Raw genomic sequence first — 14,614 nt, forward strand, 5'->3', positions numbered from 1 at the left:
AATCAAAAGGGTATGATGTTTCTCATTTAACTTGAGTGCAAGCTCTCACTTGGATGGTGTTCATAGCTCACTATTTTAGCTTTGTTGTTAATATTTGTGCAGATGTGAAAGCAAATGTGCTTTCAATAAATAATCTGAGATTGATTACGTTTTTACTGAGGAAAGAATAATGACATGGTGACAGCTAGTATGAAATGGCATTTAAAGATGTTGTGCAATTGTAATGGTTACGGCTTAAAGGTTTATCAAATTTCACCAGTGTCAAATATTATTTTGAGCTGTTGGATTAAAAAGCAACTAAAAAAACAGCTCATATTTAAGTGGATGAGAGGTTTAGCAGATGATCTGCTGTTAACTGCACCAGTGTACCTCCATATGGGGTGAAGCAGTGTTAGCTTGCATCAAATTACTCCCAAACCACCAGCTTTGATCTGCTTGCCAAAACTGTAAATAATGCCAGCAAATAGAGTAGTGTTTAATAGACTAGCGTGAAAACCATCTGGCACTTAATATGCTTTCAAACCGACTTCAGAATTTGTAAACAAAATTTTGCACAGCTGTTCGGTTTCTGGGGAAGAATACAATTTTTTTTTTCTATAATGTCTCTTCAACTGTTATGCATATTTATGAAGATGCTGTTGTCATTTATTTGATAGGGAGCAGCCTTTCTGCTTGTGACCCCACAGCTATGCTTTCCTTCCTAGTCTCGGACTTTCATGGGAGTTACTGCCACCCAGAGGACATAACTAATGTTACAAGGAATAGTTCAGCCCCCCAAAAAAATTCTGTCATTATTTAAATTATATAAAAATGTACACTATGTAACTTTTGGCCCTCTAACAGTCCAACACTGTTTTGGTTGTGCTTCGGCTCTGTGTGAGTGTGCGGATGAATATGGTTATTCTACTGCTCATAAAACATTCACTATTAGTCTTAAGCGATATAACCAGTTTAGATGGAAAGGATTTCAAGACGACTAGCTGAAGATGTTACTGTAGCTAAACCCATTAATAGACACGGTACTTCCTTGAAAATAAATTCTAGCGCTACAACAACCATAACGAAATTATCTTTCACTATAGATAATGATTTGCAATGAATTTTGTTAGAGAGCTACATATGGCATATGCCATCTCAAGATCTTTTACAACATATCAAATCCCTCAGTTCTCGCCATCACCGAAAAGCCAAGCCAATGTTGATTCTTGTTTTATTACGAGTTCTGTTGTGTTCTCTATGCTAGCAGACTCTGTTTGGCGTTTAAAAAAAACCAACATCTTTGTGACAACATCTAAACTATGCCACTCTCACAACACACCTGCGTCAAAGTAGCCGGAGCAGCTTTTCTCTTTTTCCGATATGACGAGACACGCACGGGCGAGTGAAATATGTATGCAATATCCCACGAAAACCATCCCGACAGGCCTAAAATATAAACACTTATAAAAGGCTTACCATAGTGAATCAGGGTAAGACAAAAACATGTTTGGGGAGAATGACTGATGATGTATTTAATCTTTATTTCCATTTTGTTAATTTTGGACAAAAAAAAAGTGACAAAAATCTGAAAATGGGGTAAAAATAGAAAAGGCAATTTCTTGAACCAATGGCAGGAGAAACAAAATGTTCTGGCAAAGGCAACGTGCCAATAGATATGAAACCACTGTGCAATCGCATTTAATATGCCAAGAAATAGGGTGGAACGTTTAATACTTTACAGCATGCTGTGAGTGATATTGACAGAGGAGGACCACTCACTGGTATTGTTTATGAGGTGAGATCTCCATTTGAGAGGACAGGGGTCAAAGGTGGCGATCAGGTCATATTTGCCGGATGCAAATGAAATACGCCTGTTCTGTTGCCACTAAGAAAATGGAGCCACATAATTAAAACCACAAGGTATTCAGTCAGTCCAAGACCCATGACTTAAGTTTTATTTTTTCCCAAATACTTGGTCATTCATTTGATTTTTACATATTCTGAAAAATGTAAGTGCAACTTACCAGTGCAAAACTCTCTGCCATGATGAGAGTGTTGAGATTAGTTGACAGGGTGTTCCTATGCAGTCACTCACTGTTCCAAGTCAAAACAGCACACTCTAATTCTGGTCTCTAGAAATGGCTTCATTGTTAGTGTCTGCCCAGGGGGCCAATGTTTCGGAAAACATTGAAGCTTCCCCGGGCGCCGCCATTGATTAGCAGACCCTCACCTGCTGTTAGCATTCCATTGACTCCCATTCATTTTGGCGTCACTTTGACAGTGAATAACTTTACATCTGAGGCGTTTAAAGACTCCATTTGTCCATTATTTATTTCTAAAGAAACACGAAAATGTATAAAAGGCTCCATTACCTTGTATCTTACGTTATGGCCCGTAGAAGCAGTTTTTGTAAAAATAGGCTAACGATCGCGGCATAATCACGCGACTCTCTGTCGCACAGTAGAGAAATTACTGTATGGACAGGAGGAGAAGCTCGCAGGCAATCAGGGGGATGTGGAGGCAAAACGACTAAATAATTAATCAGAATACTTAGCAAAAGTTTCTCCTGCTCCTAGCTCATGGACACCTCCTACTCACACTCTCTGTCTCTGCAAGTTTCGGAAGGGAATGATTCAGATTTCTCTTGGCACAGCTACTAGAAGACAGACGGGTTTGCTCACGTCACATCTACGTCGTCAAGCTCAGTTTGAGTCTGCGCAGTACGCTCGACCCCCAGGAAGTGAGTGCTTCTAATTGACTTCACTTTTCTCTGTTGAATCCAATGGGGTCGCTGTGTCCATTTCTTTTACTGCCTATGTGTCTGCCAAGTGAAATCTGAAAACATTGATTGTTTAGAAAAGTAATAACACATCTAGTCAACAAGCAACATGATTTGTCGTACGTACATACGTAAATACATACGTACATACATGCATATGTATATGTATGTATGGGAAAACCTGCAAAATCGGCAGTGTATCAAATACTTGTTCTCCCCACTGTACACACATATATATATATATATACGTATATATGTATGTACAGTGGGGAGAACAAATATTTTATACACTGCCGATTTTGCAGGTTTTCCCACTTATAAAGCATGTAGAGGTCTGTAATTTTTATCATAGGTACTCTTCAACTGTGAGTGACGGAATCTAAAACAAAAATCCAGAAAAAAACATTGTATGATTTTTAAGTAATTAATTTGCATTTTATTGCATGACATAAGTATTTGATCACCTACCAACCAGTAAGAATTCCGGCTTTCATAGACCTGTTAGTTTTTCTTTAAGAAGCCCTCCTGTTCTCCACTCATTACCTGTATTAACTGCACCTGTTTGAACTCGTTAGCTGTATAAAAGACACCTGTCCACACACTAAATCAAACAGACTCTAACCTCTCCACAATGGCCAAGGCCAGAGAGCTGTGTAAGGACGTCAGGAATAAAATTGTAAACCTGCACAAGGCTGGGATGGGCTACAGGACAATAGGCAAGCAGCTTGGTGAGAAGGCAACAACTGTTGGCGCAATTATTAGAAAATGGAAGAAGTTCAAGATGACGGTCTGGGGAACCATGCAAGATCTCACCTCGTGGGGCATCAATGATCATGAGGAAGGTGAGGGATCAGCGCAGAACTACACGGCAGGACCTGGTCAATGACCTGAAGAGAGCTGGGACCACAGTCTCAAAGAAAACCATTAGTACCACACTACGCCGTCATGGATTAAAATCATGCAGCGCACGCAAGGTCCCCCTGCTCAAGCCAGCGCATGTCCAGGCCCGTCTGAAGTTTGCCAATGACCATCTGGATGATCCAGAGGAGGAATGGGAGAAGGTCATGTGGTCTGATGAGACAAAAATAGAGCTTTTTGGTCTAAACTCCACTCGGCGTGTTTGGAGGAAGAAGAAGGATGAGTACAACCCCAAGAACACCATCCCAACCATGAGGCATGGAGGTGGAAACATCATTCTTTGGGGATGCTTTTCTGCAAAGGGGACAGGACAACTGCACCGTATTGAGGGAAGGATGGATGGGGCCATGTATCGCGAGATCTTGGCCAATAACCTCCTTCCCTCAGTAAGAGCATTGAAGATGGGACGTGGCTGGGTCTTCCAGCATGACAACGACCCGAAACACACAGCCAGGGCAACTAAGGAGTGGCTCCGTAAGAAGCATCTGAAGGTCCTGGAGTGGCCTAGCCAGTCTCCAGACCTGAACCCAATAGAAAATCTTTGGAGGGAGCTGAAAGTCTGTATTGCCCAGCGACAGCCCCAAAACCTGAAGGATCTGGAGAAGGTCTGTATGGAGGAGTGGGCCAAAATCCCTGTTGCAGTGTGTGCAAACCTGGTAAAGAACTACAGGAAACGTATGATCTCTGTAATTGCAAACAAATGTTTCTGTACCAAATATTAAGTTCTGCTTTTCTGATGTATCAAATACTTATGTCATGCAATAAAATGCAAATTAATTACTTAAAAATCATACAATGTGATTTTCTGGATTTTTGTTTTAGATTCCATCACTCACAGTTGAAGTGTACCTATGATAAAAATTACAGACTTCTACATGCTTTGTAAGTGGGAAAACGTGCAAAATCAGCAGTGTATCAAATACTTGTTCTCCCCACTGTATGTATGTACTCATATGTATATATGCATGTATATATTTATTTATATGTATGTATGTATGTATGCATGTATATATATATATATATATATATATATATATTACAGTATATATGTGTGCATATATATGTGTGTGTATGTATGTACAGGTATGTATGTATGTATGTACATACAGGTATGTATGTATGTACAGGTATGTATGTATGTACAGGTATGTATGTATGTACAGGTATATATATATATATATATATATATATATATATGCACAATAATAATAGTGATGTTTGCCTTAGCAAACACCATTAACTACATAAAGAAAACTGAGTGTAGGAGTAGAACAGATCTTTTACTGTATTGTATTTTATGAGCAGGATGACCTGACAACATTTTACAGATGCATGATATTCATAAAGAGGGAGTGTTTGTCTGGCCATGTTGGTTGTTTGTACAGATGTTGTGTGGCCGTAGGGGAAAGTATGGGTTTAAACACACTCCTACAGAGTGCAACATCACACAGCGTGAAAAACAGCTTTGAATCACCTTTGCCTAAATTTCAGAACATTATGAGCTGTGCTTTCCTGATATTTAGGTTCCTCTGGCTTTGTCACAAATGAACTCTGAGACTAGGGGACGAAAGCTACCTGACGAGCTATGACGTGATTAGTGGACTGAAATACCAGTTTCCATCCACTGCAGGAGTGATTTTCTGTGGTTGTTGCCCAATCTTAATGTAGTGATGACATGTTTTGGTCAAAGCACACATAATAATCTCTTACAAAATAACATGTTTATGTCTGTGAGCATTATAAGTCTCAGTTTAAGTCTTTCCAGAAAGTCTTGCAGGTTTCACTGACATTTTTGCCTTTTCTTTTTTTGTTTTAACTTTACAGTGAGTAATGTTACATAACCGGCAAAATAAATGGCACGTAAATGAAGCCACCTGGGTGACTAGACTATATAGGGGCAAATGTCGAATGTGCCTATTAAACTCAGGCTTGTATAACCTGCAAAAATCGGCACACTTTTTTTACTTAGTTTCAGAACTGGTGTTCTACTTCCTCATGATTCACCAGATTATTCTCTGCACCGTTAGAGCAGATGTTATGTTAAGGTGAATCACCACTGAAAGTTGGAGCTATCTGACAGTGATGAGTTATCCACATACTGTCTTTTCCGGTAAATTCTAGAAGGCATTTTTCCCGTAAACCGAACGTCTGTGCCCCTAAAAGCACAATGAGATTAGCAAAACGGCGCAATATTGCCCACTTCTGGTCAGAGAGAGCCTCTGCTGTGGAGAATACGTTTCTGGAACCGTCCAAAGCCACAGCCATTCTCATCCCGTGAATCACGTTGTCAACATCACCCAGCCTCCCAGTATATAAACAAATCAGAGGAGGCACAGTCCATCTGCAAGGAAGAAAAAGCATCAAAGCAGGGTGAGTACAGAGAGCACATTAAAAGAATGTTATATAATTACGGTTTCATAGGTATTATTATATAATATCTTAGAATATATACATATATAGAGTCATTTTTTATATTAAGATTACAGTGATGTAATACCTTTTTAGTGTTTAATGTACTATAATATTGCATTGCAATTAATGCTACATTTATGCATATTACCATACAACTGAGCAATAACCCACTGCTGCAAAAATGTAAACAAGATTCAGTTTGTACAGTTTTACTTGGCATGAGATAGTATAACATATAATTTATGCTGTTTATGATTTACAATGCACCCTTATGTAGTTAACGTCATCCAAAAAGTCTGTCTGGGCTGTTGGGGTTTGTGCCTACCCTAGGCGAATTTGTATTGATTTTTTCATTGCAGAGAGGAATTTGTCTCGCAGCCACAAGCTGATGAGGGAACTAAGCTAAGGTCAAATGCATTCAGAATGCACACTGTGCCCTAGCAAGATAACAGTAAACAAAGCAAATCTCCTCACTCAGAACAAGCCATCTGTGTGATGCACGTTGTTTCTTATAAACACCACATGCCAGAGATGTATAACTTCGTTCCAAAACAAATATCACAAGTTTAGGCACAAGGACAAGAAAAAATGTAAACTTTTTGAGGAACCGCAAAGCTGTTTAATGTATGGAGAAATAAAAAAATAATAATAAAAAAAGTTGTACACCATATTTAACATTACAGAACAGCAAATTTCCATTTGCCTTAAGATTTCTTTCCATTCATTGGCTCTTCCTGTTAACATCTGTGCATGTTTCTTATGTAACTAGGCTCCTGGCTTTAACTTGGCCGAGTTGGGGTTTCTATGTACACGTACCCAGAGTAAAATGAGGAAACTTATCTCCATGACTGAGTCAAAGCTTTTATGATGTTTACTTGGTGTGAATTACGAATCCAGCAGCAGCTGTTGAGGACCAATGGCTTGTCTTACTGTTCAGAAATGTCCAACATGATTAAAAGTGCTGCGTTTTGAAAAGGGTAGCTTGGAATCACACACATTTCTGCAAACTCACGAAAGTAGGATTAAGTTTTGCCAGAACAACCGTTTTGAAAGCTTTAGTGAAGGGGATTTGCACTCAAATCCATGTAATCACCGAAGGGAACATATAAACGTTCAAAGGGTCACAAGTTTGCGGCACTTCCACTGATTGTGTTCTTCAAATCCTTATGGTTTGATACTGGTTAAAAGGATCGTTCGCCCAAACATGAGTCATCATTTACACAAACCTGTGTGACTTACTTTCTTCTGCAGAACACAAAAGAAGATACTGTTTTTGTGCATACAATGAAAGACAATGGGGTACAAATGATCATTAGACCCCATTACTGTCACTGTACAGACAAAACACTGGTTTTCTCAAAATATCTTCATTTGTGTTTCACAGAAGAAAGAAATGCATTCAGTTAGGAATGAAATGAGTGCGAGTAAATGGTAGAATTTTTCTTTTTGGGTAAACTATCCCTTTAAGATGTTGTAGCTTAACTACTATCTTAAGGGAGAGTAAATAGTATAATAATAAATAGTTTCAAAAAGGACTAAGATGGTACAAAATGACAATAAATCTGTTTGGGCCTCTGCTCGGAAACATCAAGGTCACAGAAAGACACTGACAATATTTATTTCAGACCTATAAATAGGTACACTGATACAGTGGATTCATTGTCCACACAGTCTAGGACAGTGTTTCGCACAAAACGCATTTTTTAAAGTGTGGGCTTTGCAATTGTTCATGGTCATAAACTTGCTGAGTCACTTTCACCACAGCTTAATTGAAAAATAAAGGTTCACTATTGAGTGACCCACTATTTCCTGACCTCTGTTCACAGCTTCTGTACATCAGGACATAAGCCGCCACCAAAGATGAAGGTCTCATGGTCTCTGCTGGGGCTTTCTCTTCTCTACCTCTCCGCAGAGTGTCTGTTACCTCCAACTAAAGAGGAGCTCAGCAGTAAGTGTGTGTTAGATTAAAAAGAAAAACGCTGTGCAGACATGTTGTGAACAACCACAGGACAGTAATATAACCATTATTGCTTTTTGGCAGAGATTTCAGTGCTTGGTGAAAAGTACCTGGATAAGCAGATTGAAAATGCCATCACTGGGGTGAAGGAGATGAAGACTGTGATGGAGCGATCAGCAGAGGATCACAAAAGATTTCTGTCTGAACTGGAGAAAACCAAGCAACAGAAAGAGGTGAGAGAGCCAAAATACACTCAAACTGAACAAGCATAAACAATGATATAAATTTGAAAAAGTACATTAGTTTATAGTAGCTATTGTGAAATAATAAACAAAACTATACAGCATTTATTAATCTTGATTAAATGTAAATTACATAATACATTTTATACAAGTTGTATAAACTAACATTAGGCAATTTATTATGAATTAACAATGAACAACAGTATATTCATAACTTTCCATTAACAGATCAATAAATGCTGGGGAAAAAATGATGTAGATTATTTACATCATTTACATACAGTATATTAATGCATTTTTAACTGCTGTTCATTTATACAACTTGAAATATTAATTTATTATGAATTAACAATGAACAATAGTATATTCATAAATTACCATTAACCTAGATCAATAAAAACTAAGATACATTATGTAGATTAGTTACATAATCTACATATAGTAATACATTAATATTTCAAGTTGTATAATTAACATTAGGTAATTTGTGATAAATTAAATTAACTACATTGATTAATAAATGTTGAGAAAATATTATGTAGATTAATTACATATTCTACATATCTAAATGCTATTAAAGGGGTGGTTTATTATGATTTCACTTTTCTAACTTTAGTTAGAGTGTAATGTTGCTGTTTGAGCATAAACAACATCTGCAAAGTTAGGACACTCAAAGTTCAAGGCAAAGGGAGATATTTTCTTTTAATGAAAAAGCTTTTTAAGGACTACAACAAACGGCTGGTAGGGACTACACAAGGCTTCCTCCCAGGTTAGTGACATCATGAACCCTAAAATTTACATAAACCCCGCCCCTGGAGCACAATTTATAGATTATCATGACAGAATATGCTAATCAATGACTAGCATTGATAACTACATATAAGATACATAAATTAATCAACTAACCATTCAGAAATGTTGTCACTTCTTCTTGAGTCTCTCCATCATTGTCTGACTCCGGTTTGAACATAAAAGGCTAAAAGGAACACAAAAGTTTTTAAAAATTTCAATGCATGTCTGTGTGAGTGCAAGCTGTTGAAGCTCCGCCCCCTCTTTCGGGAGCAGCAGCTCATTTGCATTTAAAGGAGAACTCGGTAACTCTAGCGAACTCTAGTCACTTCTTCGCTGATTTTCCCTTTTGTTGTCGCATGTTTTCCCCACGAGCTCCCCCTACAGCTGTGGGGGGGGGGGGGGGGGGGGGGGGGGGGGCGTATATTTCACAACACAGTTGTAAAAAACTCATTTGCGGCGGCCTCCTCCCCCTCTCTACCGCTGCTCATGTGCGTTTGTTTTGATCGGAGCAAGCCAACTGTATCGCGTGGAGCTATGTCTACCGAGGTGGGTAATCTGGTAATACATCATACATGCGTGTGTGTTTATGTCGAATTGCCGTAAAGCAATTTGTTTTTCGCGCTCGTTCTCGTTCTAGTTCTCGCTTCTCACGAGACTTCCAATTTCTAACTTGCCGGGAAGGTAGTGTTGCAAGTTGCAAGGTTGGTTTTCCGCCTGGGAACGCTGGGGGGAGCGGGGAAAGTCACCAATATCACCACAACAGGTTGTTTAACCATCCAAATGATTTCTAGACAGTTTTATTAAGTTAAAAAAGTTACCAAGTTCTCCTTTAAAGGGACAGAAACAAAACGAGGCGTTTTTGCTCACCCTCAGAAAGTGACAACTTTAACATGCTGTATAAAAATATCTGTGGGGTATTCTGAGGTAAAACTTCACATACACATTCTGGGGACATCAGAGATTTATTTTACATCTTGTGAAAAGGGCGTTATACCACCCCTTTAAGATTTCAAGTTGTATAAATTAACATTAGGTAATTATTAATTAACAATGAACAATAGTATATATTAACCTAGATCAATAAATTCTGAGATGTATGATGTATAATAAATACATAACCTATATAGAGTATATATATATGAATGCATTGTTAACATGTCAAGTTGTATAAATTACCATTAACCTAGATCAATACATGTTGATAAAAATTGTTCATTGTTGTTACTTCATGATACCCAATGCATTAACTAATGTGAACACTTATTGTAAAGTGTACTTATATAATGTAATGACATTCGTACATTTTCAAGTGTTACTTAAAGGGATAGTTCACTTTGAAATAAAATTTTGGTATGTTTTAGCTTACCTCAAGGGCATCCAAGATGTAGGTGTCTTTTTTTCCGCAGTAGTTTCAATTTTGATATTTTTAGGTCAAACCGTTCTTGTCTGTCAGTCATATAATGCAGGTCGATGGTCACCACCTCAAAGAGCATGCACAGAGTCCAAATTAAAACAATTCCCCATCGTACAAATTAAACAATTCCCCATCGTAAGTACACATTGATGGCCTAAGACACGAAACGAGCGGTTTGTGTGAGAAAACTAACAGTATTTATATCGTTTTTTACCTCTTGTACACAGCCACGTCCAAGTGATCTGAGAGCGCGGGCGGGTATAGATATATACACTAGATGTCGCCTTGGCTACGGTTTCGTTCCAATGAACTGCCGTAGCCAAGGCGACTTCTATTGTATATATCTATACCCGCCCGCGCTCTCAGATCACTTGGACGTGGCTGTGTACAAGAGGTAAAAAACGATATAAATACTGTTAGTTTTCTCACACAAACCGCTCGTTTCGTGTCTTAGGCCATCAATGTGTACTTACGATGGGGAATTGTTTAATTTGTACGACGGGGAATTGTTTTAATTTGGACTCTGTGCATGCTCTTTGAGACAGTGACCATCAACCTGCATTATATGACTGACAGACAAGAACGGTTTGACCTAAAAATATCAAAATTGAAACTACTGTGGAAAAAAAGACACCTACATCTTGGATGCCCTTGAGGTAAGCTAAAACATACCAAAATTTTATTTCAAAGTGAACTATCCCTTTAAGTGTCAAAATATTTTGTTGAGCCCATGCAGTCATAGTCGCTTTTTATAATACATATATCTTGTTTTGTTCTTTTTTTTTCATAATAAAGACTGCTCTGAAGATGGCTAAAGAGATGGAGGAGAAGCTAAGTGAGGAACAGAGCATGTGTAATGAAACCATGCAGGCTCTGTGGGAGGAGTGCAAGCCCTGCTTGAGAAAAACCTGTGTGAAATATTACTCGCGCACCTGCAGCAGTGGAGCTGGCCTGGTGGGGCGACAGGTGAGACGTCTGCACAAACATCCCTGCAATAATCCTGACCTCATTCTGGTGTTAGTATCCATCCCTCTCTTTTTCTGTCTTCAGCTGGAGGAGGTTTTGAACAGGACCTCTCCCATCTCCATTTGGATAAATGGGCAGAACATTGAGACCCTGGTGGATGAGGACCAGCAGCAGACCAGGCGCTTCCAGGACCTGGAGGAACGGTACACAGAGGTTGCCGATGGAGTGGACAACATCTTCACGGACAGCATGAGGGTGTTTGACCACATGCATGCCTTCCAACAGCCCGGTTTTTTCCCCAGTCCATTCCGTATGCCCAGCATTTTCGGCAGACAGGACACAACGGCCAGCCGGTCCGCTCGTATCTACAGGTCCCCCTTGCATGACCCGGAGTTCCACAGCTTCCACAGCATGTTCCGCCCCATGATGGAGATGGCAAGAAACATGTTTGAGTCATTCGGGCCCTACATGGGAAGTGATGTGGATTTCCCCACCGAAGGTAAATTTCAGAATCAACAAGTCTTGATGTAACAACATGTGCAGTGTTAAAAGTCACACTTAAAGGGGTAGTTCACCCAAAAAAATTAAATTCTGTCATTTACTCACCCTCGTGCCATTCCTAAACTGTCTCTGTGTGTCTGAAATCAAATACTTTCTTACTATACATATTATGCGAAAAACAGTGTGCCAAAAGAGTAGTATGTCTGAATGCATAGTATTCGAACAACAGTAAGCTAAAAAGCACCTGGATGACCTACTACTTCCGTCGAGATTCTGAAGTGCGCATTCGATGTACACTTTACTTTCCCATGAGGCCATGGGAGAGGAGTTGTGATTGGCAGTGAAGCAACACAAACGGACGCCGTAGATCACATGACAGTAACAATATGCCAGATGTGATACATTTGAATTTCATTCATACTACACAGTCATACTACATAGAACATACTTTTTAACGGTCGTGAAGTAAGTTTCAAACCAAATGTACTACTTACTATACAGTATGCGATTTGGGATGGAGCATATGACTTTCTGTTTTTCTGCGGAACACAAAAGATGATATTTTAAAGAATGTTACGACCAAAGAGATTCATTTCCTGTTGACTTCCGTTGTTTGCAATTGTGGCAATATGACAATGCACCCTACAATATCCTACGATATGATAGCATAAAATAGTCCTTACAAAACTATTTGTTTACTTACAGACTACTCCAGATGCATTTCATTTGTAAACCTATATTCACAGATGGGAGCGTAAACGAGGATGTTATTATATCTAAACCATTTGGAAATGATAAGATGACCTGCAGGGAAATTCGCCGCAATTCAGCTGGCTGCATTAAACTAAAGGAGGAGTGTGAGAAATGTAAAGAAATCCAGCATATTGGTAAGTGCAATATTAAAAAGCCTTGATTTCATGTTATATTATCCGACACAGAACTTACAATATTTTGGTCCCAGTTTGGGATATTAATAAGAGAAAAATCACAGTCATCTAACAATTAGGGCCTTGTTCTCTTCCTCAGACTGTTCTGGAAAGAGGCCCCTGGAAGGCCTCGTGAAGGAGGAGCTGGAGAAGGCTCTTGCCAGGGCTGAGACATTCACCCAGGAGTACAACAATCTGCTAAAGCGATTCGAAGAGAAGATGTTCAACACCTCTAGTGTGCTGGACCTGTTCAACAAGCAATTCGGTTGGGTGTCTTCTCTAGCTAACCACACCAAAAATGAGGATGGCTTCTTTAAAATACAGGCAGTAGGTCCTAATTATGTTATTCAGAACCACTGTAACCCCTTTTCACTATGCACATCACTCAATCACCAACATTTTATGTGCAGGTGATGTCAAAAGGCTCAGATAATGCAGAGGATCCAGCTGACACTAAAGTGTCAGTCAAACTGTTCGACGGGCCAGATATGAGCTTCACAGTGCCAGGAGACATTCCCTGGAGCGACCCAAAATTCTCCGAGGTGGTGGCACAGGAGGCTTTGGATCATTACAAACAGAACACTGTGTGAGTTATTACAGCAATCTTTCCATTTCGGTTCATTTTAAAACTTATATGATTACATAATTATCAAATCCATTAATGCTTTCTTCTCCAGGGTCACAAACTAAACGTTTTGGAGAGCGGGTACTTTCCAGTGAAGATGATCATTTCTTTTCTCTGAAAAGCACTTGAGAAGATGCTTATGAATTACTGCTATATTAATATTGACAGATGCTGTGCTCATGTAGCTGGATTTCTGTTGTCTAGCATTATTCCTTCTGTCTCATCCTATTTAACGTTAAGAGACCCTACAGAGATTGAATAGAATAAGTGCTTACGAAAATATAATCAACTGTACATTGACAAATATCAATAAAACACAAAATTTCAGATTTTCTTCATCTCTTAATGAGCTAAAAGGTGGTGTAAAATTGCCAGAATAGCAGTTTCCATATGTTAATAAGAGTAAAAGGTCACCTCTTATAACATTCATTCACTTTCCTCGCATGCTGGAACTTCCAACCTCCATCCAAACAGCAGAATCCAATGAAACCTTAAAAACAAGGCTGAAGACTGAGAGGACTTTAGTAATTCATTGCCTTATGATTAATTGCACTTAAAAAATATATATATTTATGCGCTGTTCTGCATTTACTTTTCTGCTCTAATTTTTCTATGATAGCACAACTTATTAGCATTCAACTTTACCCTCATCTGGATGAAAACTAAAAGAATATGTTAATATAAAGAATAGTACTCTTCAATTTCAATAATACATACGCAAAATCAGATGAGTAAGACTGCTGTTCTATATATTCTTATCCTAAAACATTTAGGTTTAAAATGGATATAAATGTGGTTTCAGACCATTGTAACGGCACTCTTGTCCAATCAAATCAGAAGACTTGAACCATGTAATTTGTATGTTCTTTGCATAATTATTAAGCAAGACCAACAGCATGATTTCGAGTGACATATTTTAGTGACGAGTTACTTACATTTTAGACACAATATTGCCAGTTACTTTGGTTTTGCTCCACCAAAATAACATTGGGTTTCCGTACAACACGAACGTAGCAGTTTTTGAATGAATCAAAGATTGAAGTGAATGATTCAATGGCTCACTCATAGTCACTGGTTTCATTCTCAAATGAACCGAACGAATT

At 38.7% G+C, this 14,614-nt stretch overlaps 1 protein-coding gene across 1 annotated transcript; it reads left to right on the forward strand.

The window, feature by feature from the left end:
• Nucleotides 1-5,893: 5,893 nt before the first annotated feature.
• On the forward strand, nucleotides 5,894-13,838 carry clu (clusterin). Its single transcript, XM_082148259.1, has 9 exons — nucleotides 5,894-6,046; nucleotides 7,915-8,036; nucleotides 8,130-8,278; nucleotides 11,289-11,459; nucleotides 11,544-11,958; nucleotides 12,707-12,847; nucleotides 12,987-13,213; nucleotides 13,297-13,472; nucleotides 13,564-13,838. Exons 2-9 carry the CDS (start codon nucleotides 7,949-7,951, stop codon nucleotides 13,574-13,576), a joined length of 1,380 nt encoding a protein of 459 aa, XP_082004385.1. The 5' UTR covers nucleotides 5,894-6,046; nucleotides 7,915-7,948; the 3' UTR covers nucleotides 13,577-13,838.
• The last annotated feature ends 776 nt before the right edge of the window (nucleotides 13,839-14,614 follow it).

The sequence above is a fragment of the Leuciscus leuciscus genome (genome assembly GCF_965113295.1).
Source record: "Leuciscus leuciscus genome assembly, chromosome: 19".
NCBI lineage: Eukaryota > Metazoa > Chordata > Actinopteri > Cypriniformes > Leuciscidae > Leuciscus > Leuciscus leuciscus.

Bases quoted from the DNA above. Each gene is read 5' to 3' on its own strand.
- clu (XM_082148259.1), top strand. From the start codon at position 7,949: ATGAAGGTCTCATGGTCTCTGCTGGGGCTTTCTCTTCTCTACCTCTCC. The intron at 11,959-12,706 runs GTAAATTTCAGA...CTATATTCACAG, and splicing joins TGTGGATTTCCCCACCGAAG to ATGGGAGCGTAAACGAGGAT. The intron at 12,848-12,986 runs GTAAGTGCAATA...TCTCTTCCTCAG, and splicing joins TAAAGAAATCCAGCATATTG to ACTGTTCTGGAAAGAGGCCC.